We start from the raw sequence: 6000 nt of genomic DNA, 5'->3' as shown, positions 1-6000 counted from the left end.
GGAGTGCAGTGGCACGATCTCAGCCCACTGCAACTTCCGCCTTCCAGGTTCAAGCGATTCTCCTGCCTCAGCCTCCCAAGTAGCTGGGACTACAGGCACATGCCACCACTGCCAGCTAATTTTTGTATTTTTAGTAGAGATGGGGTTTCACCATGTTGGCCAGGATGGTCCCGATCTCCTGACCTCATGATCCACTGTCCTCAGCCTCCCAAAGTGTTGGGATTACAGGCGTGAGCCACTGTGCCCGGCCAGGCTGATTTTTTTTTAGCAAAGATAAGAACTTTAGGACCATATCCTTCCACTGTGTTTGGTGATTTGAGATACTGAAAAATAAATAAATAAAAGTTGCAAGAGTGACACTACGAGTATTAAGTTGGCTTGAATAACTTGAACTATTTAAATGGGCGATAGAAAAATCAGGTTTTCAAAAAATGGGAAGTTAGGAGGTAATTTCCTCTGAAGAATTATACACTACATAGTCTTGTTTAAATTGCAAGCCTCTTGTGTGTTGTTTTAAAGACATTCATTTTTACTTGTGTATGTTTAGGAGTACATCAGGCAAAGCAGAGTTTGCCTATAGTTGGTATCCAATTGTGTGTATTGTGACCTGGACAGTTCCCTAGGAAATGATGACTTTAGACCTGAAGAAGATCTAAAAAAAAAAAAGCCCACATTGACCTTTACCTTGACCTTGAATTACTTCTGTATAATGGGCCTTTAATAATAAGTAATGGAATAAATTCACAAATAATATATGCCCAAATTTCATCATCTAACTTGTGAGTCGCTGGATCTACTCAAGGAAGCAACATACAGACCATGTTTTCCAAGTTCCTTTTTATTGAAACGAATCAGAACTGCAATCTGCACATGAAAAGACCTGGGGGAAAGCCTACATCTGGAATTTCATTACGTCAATGTTAAATTTTGTCCGACCAGTTTTTCATTGCTCATCACTTTTGATAATGACAGATCCAACATGAAAATCCTAAAGCAAATGGATATTTACCTTGTGCTTTCATGTAAATTTAGGGACCAAACTCAAAGGTTTCATCCATGCTGGACACCAAATCTAAGAATCGTGACAGGATCTTCTCATATTTCATTTTAGAACCCTTGATACTAGTCTGATGATATTCATGTTAGCTGCACTCCAATTCATGTTTATTCTAATGCAACAGAAAACTCTGTTAAACTGTACACTGTAATTGGCATCTGTTAAAACAACTCCACTTTTGAACGAACAGCACTTCTTTCTCTCAAGATCTCTCTCTCTCTTTTGAATTTGCAGATAGAATTACGCAGGTTTCTCTAGGATTGCTTTTGCATGCCATTTCCAAATGGAACATGACCAATCTTTGATAAAGTATAATAGATAAAAATCTTTGTGCAAAGGATATGCTGTAGGTTTCACACACTTTTAGTGAAAATGGATTATTTTCAACAGCACCAAGAAGTCAATGGTGACTTATTCACTTAGAAGAAAGTCCTATAATACTCATTTGTTTAAAAAACTCTGTGGTAACAAAAGGTATATACACCATTTACTGTACACAAAATGCATCTTTCCTGTAAACTGGTGTGTGTTTAGCACACTCCACACATGGCAATATGTTAGAACCTAGCCATCACATTTGATAAGAATTTTGACAGAAATGCATCCAATGGGAACAAACACCCCATATGTTGTAGTGTCTAAATAGAAACTCAGTGTAAAAAAGTAAAAAACAAAAATAGACAGGGAGGGAGTCATCCTTGAATAGTGATGGACCATGGACTATAAACATGATTGTGTTCATTCTTAAAGCACTACCCAGAGACTAATGGCGCCGTTTCCTTGGTGCCCGCCTGAGTCACTACGTTGCCACTGGCGTTCCTCCTGGATTTGGAAAGTCCTTGTAGACCCAGAAACTACCAAAAATCTGTGATCCTTTCCACTTTGAGTATCCTGATGCTGAAATGAAAGTTAAACACAATTTTAGAAATTGCTTTTGAATTAATAAAGAGAAAACCAAGAATGCATAATCCTAAAATGGTCCCCACCAGGAGCCTAAGAACTAAGGAAAATATAAACTCGTTCAAGAGGCACAACAATATGTTTGTTGCAAAACAATTTGTTAAAATATAGCAATATAGAAAAAAACTTTGTGGTTTTTGTTTATTTATTTATTTATTTATTATTATTATTATTTGAGAGGGAGTCTCACTCTGTCACCTAGGCTGGAGTGCAATGGTGCAATCTTGGCTCACTGCAACCTCCGCCTCCCAGGTTCAAGTGATTCTCCTGCCTCAGCCTCCCAAGTAGCTGGGACTACAGGCACCTGCCACCATGCCAGGCTAATTTTTATATTTTTTAGTAGAGATAGGGTTTCGTCATGTTGGCCAGGCTGGTCTCGAACTCCTAATCCCAAGTGATCTGCCCACCTCAGCTTCTCAAAGTGCTGGGATTACAGGCATGAGCCACCACACCCAGCCAGAAAAAAATTTTAAGTCTATAATACTCAAGGTATGTGGTTGGTACACAGATTTCTAGATTTTTGTTTGTTCTTTTGTTTTTTTAGAGATAGGGCCTCACTACATTTTCCAAGTTGGAGTGCATAAGTGTGTTGGCTCTTCACAGGTATAATCATGGTTCACTGCATCTTTGAACTCCTGGGCTCAAGCAATCCTTCTACCACCACCTCCCACCCCAGTAGCTGGGACTACAGTTAGGCACCACCATGCCTGGCTTATTTTTTACTCTAAAAAAACTTTTTTTTTTTTTTTGAGATGGAGTCTCACTCTGTTGCCCAGGCTGGAGTGCAGTGGTGCGATCTCGGCTCACTGCAACCTCTGCCTCCCAGGTTCAAGCGATTCTCCTGCCTCAGCCTTCTGAGTAGCTGAGATTACAGGCGGGATTACAGGGGCCTGCCACCACACCCGGCTAACTTTTTAAAGTAGAAACAGGGTTTCACCATGTTGGCCAGGCTGGTTTCCAACTCCTGACCTCAAGCGATCTACCCGCCTCGGCCTCCCATAGTGCTGGGATTACAGGTGTGAGCCACCGCGCCAGCCCTTATTTTTTTACTTAAAAAAAAAAACTTATTTTTTAAAATATACACACATACTTACTGTGTGTGTGTGTATACACATATATAAATACACACACATTTATATAGCAATGTATGTATATACAGAGAAGGTCATTGTATCGTATCTATATATCCAGTCATCCCTCAGGATCCATGTGGGATTTGTTCCAGGACCCCTACACACATCCTCCAACATACTGTGTATCATCTCTAGATTACTCATAATACCTAAACATACTGTGTATCATCTCTAGATTACTCATAATACCTAATACAATGTAAGTGTTATGTAAGTAGTTGTTATACTGTATTGTTTTTATTATTTTTATTTTTGTACTGTTATTTAAAAAACTTTTTTTACAGTATTTTTAATCCACAGCTTGAATCCGTGGATGTGGAACCTGCAGGTACAGAGGGTGGACTGGATATATAAAATCATCATGTGTAATATACTGACCTAGATTTCCCACTTAATGTATTAGGAATAGCTATATTTTGATGTTCTAAAAACTAAAAACTATAGTCCTATAGATTCTCTTCAACGAAAGCATCAAACTTACCTCGAGCAATTTCAACATCAGCTATCAATGTGATGGGCTAAAAAACAAAAAAATAAAGAAATATAATAACCCCAGGAAAGCTGTGGGTGGTTTCATCACCTCTGTGCTAAGAAGCAGACCTGTTACTAAAGGTACAGACGAATATAAACCACACCTCATAAAGTTTATCAAGAAGAATGTGTCCGACAAAACATTTGTTACTCTAGCTTCTGTTTGTATCGCTTTTAAAAAGAGACTAGAAGATAAAGAGGATAAACAGACTATGACAGTTTATCATATAAATGATATGTGAATATCATATAAATGAATATTCACAATCTAAGGTTAAAAGTGTTAAGAGTCACTAACAATACATGTTGAAGACATTAGACCAGCAGCAACACCGCAGTACACACCAGTCTACCACAGGAGTCTTTCTAAAGTCTGCTTCTAGGAGAGAAGACAGAAGCAAATGGAAGTTCTGCAGGGACCTTATTACAACTACAAATTCCTGGGTGTAAGATCAGGCAGTGCATATGGCCTCTAAGTGGCTCTCTGGGTGAACCATCAACAGTAGCCCTAGTGTCCTCTAAAGTGACTCCGGGATAATGGCCTTGACAATCAAAAGGTATACGCCAGGGGGAGACTAGTGAACTCCATCTGGAAGGTCTACAGTTTCAACTCGGGCACCACCCTCCCCAACTGTGACTTTGGGTGGATCACAACCCCCCTGAACCTGCAGGGTCCACCTTGCCTCGCTCCAGTGCTGCATCAGACACATGAGGTTGGGAGAGGATGTGCACAGAGGACATCAGGGCACCTGCCAGGCAAGACATTCCTTCTAAAGTGTTTCACTTGAGAAAGTGCACATGCTTGGTTCTGTGTGCCTCTTCCTGCACTACTCTTTATGCTTTCGGTAAAGAAACAAACTCTTTATTGAAAGGGCTCAAAGGGCCCCTGGAAAAGGGTGCAAGCAGGGGCTGGTTCAATCTCTTGTTACTGTCCACCTCACCAGGACCTGGAGCTGAACATTATGAAGGACTGTAGGCTCTGGCGATCATTTCTAAAGAATATCTACATTTGCCTTACTGAGCAGAGGGATACTGCACACACTAACAGGATCACTGGTTCTTCTCCTCTTGCCTAGCAGTGCCTCTCCTCCAGACAGTATATCCATCCTATCCTGGAAGAGATGGAACTCTGGAGACCTCAGAAGCAGGAAATGAGCGAAACAAACCAATTTAGGCAGTGTCTTAGTCTGTTTTCTGCTGCTATAACAGAATATCAGAGACTGGGTAACTTACAAAGAAAAAAAAAATAATGTTTTTTATAGTTCTGAAGGCCACGAAGTCCAAGAGCTTGGTGCTGGCATCTGGTGAGGGCTTTCATGCTGCATCATCCCATGGTGGAAGGGCAAATGAGTGCAAGAGACAGACAGGGAATGGGGTCGAGCTTCCTCCTTTTATCAGGAGCCCACTCCCATGATAATGGTATTAATCCATTTATGAAGGCAGAGCTCTCATGACCTATCCACCTGTCCAAGGTCTCGCCTATTAATATAGTGACAACGGCAATTAAATCTCAACATGAGTTTTGGAGGAGACAATGAAACTATAGCAAGTAACTAAAACTAATCCTGGAAGATCCTGATGTAAGAGAAACAAAGGGCCTTAGATGAGACCATAACTGGAGATACTTTTCTTCAGGCCATTAGGATTTGGGCTCTGAATGATAACTTCCTGGGTGCCCAACACAAAAAAGTAATAAAATAAAGAAGGCCAGTGCATGACATCTGAGATCTCCTGTCCCCAGAGTGGACATCACACACTGATGACAGCACTTTTGAGTCAGTCTGGATTAAACCTCCAGATTTCAATCAACACAGGGCTCTGGGCAACCTGATCAACAGAGAGAAGTTGGCCCAGGAGGTGGAATCTGTTTGTCACTGATGCACTATCTCCTTCACAGAAAAAGGAAGGTCCTGGTCCCTGAAGAACCTAAAACATCACACAAGGGAAGGGGTTCCAAGCACCCAAGACCTATGCAGCCAGAACCTACCCAGGTGAGGGTCAGCTGCTGTTCATGTAGCATTCCCTGGGATCCACCTGCTTCCTCCTCCAGGCTGCAGAGGTGCAGCCATGCGAACCCCTCCTACTTCTATCTAAGAATCTGGCCAAGCGTGGTGGCTCATGCCTGTAATCTAGCACTTTGGGGTAGATCACTTGAGGTCAGGAGTTCAAGACCAGCCTGGCCAACAGAGCAAAACTCCATCTCTACTAACAACAGAAAAATTAGCTGAGCATGGTAGTGTGAGCCTGTAATCCCAGCTACTCAGGAGGTTGAAGCACAAGAATCGCTTGAACCCAGGAGGCGGAAGTTGCAGTGAGCCG

At 41.5% G+C, this 6000-nt stretch overlaps 1 protein-coding gene across 11 annotated transcripts in view; it reads right to left on the bottom strand.

Moving 5' to 3' along the window:
• Window positions 1-820: 820 nt before the first annotated feature.
• PROM1 (prominin 1) overlaps window positions 821-6000 on the bottom strand; it is a 156029-nt gene continuing 150849 nt past the window's right edge. For all 11 annotated transcript variants that reach the window (XM_050789895.1, XM_050789894.1, XM_050789897.1 and 8 more), the window contains 2 exons: window positions 3632-3668; window positions 821-1954 (listed from right to left, as the gene is read on the bottom strand). In XM_050789895.1, coding sequence (XP_050645852.1) covers window positions 3656-3668 — 13 coding nt within the window. In that variant the 3' untranslated portion in view covers window positions 821-1954; window positions 3632-3655. The remainder of the gene's footprint in view (window positions 1955-3631; window positions 3669-6000) is intronic.

Source organism: Macaca thibetana, chromosome 5 (genome assembly GCF_024542745.1).
Source record: "Macaca thibetana thibetana isolate TM-01 chromosome 5, ASM2454274v1, whole genome shotgun sequence".
Lineage (NCBI taxonomy): Eukaryota > Metazoa > Chordata > Mammalia > Primates > Cercopithecidae > Macaca > Macaca thibetana.
Note: the sequence above shows the minus strand (reverse complement) of the source record. Positions and strands in the feature narration are given on the sequence as shown.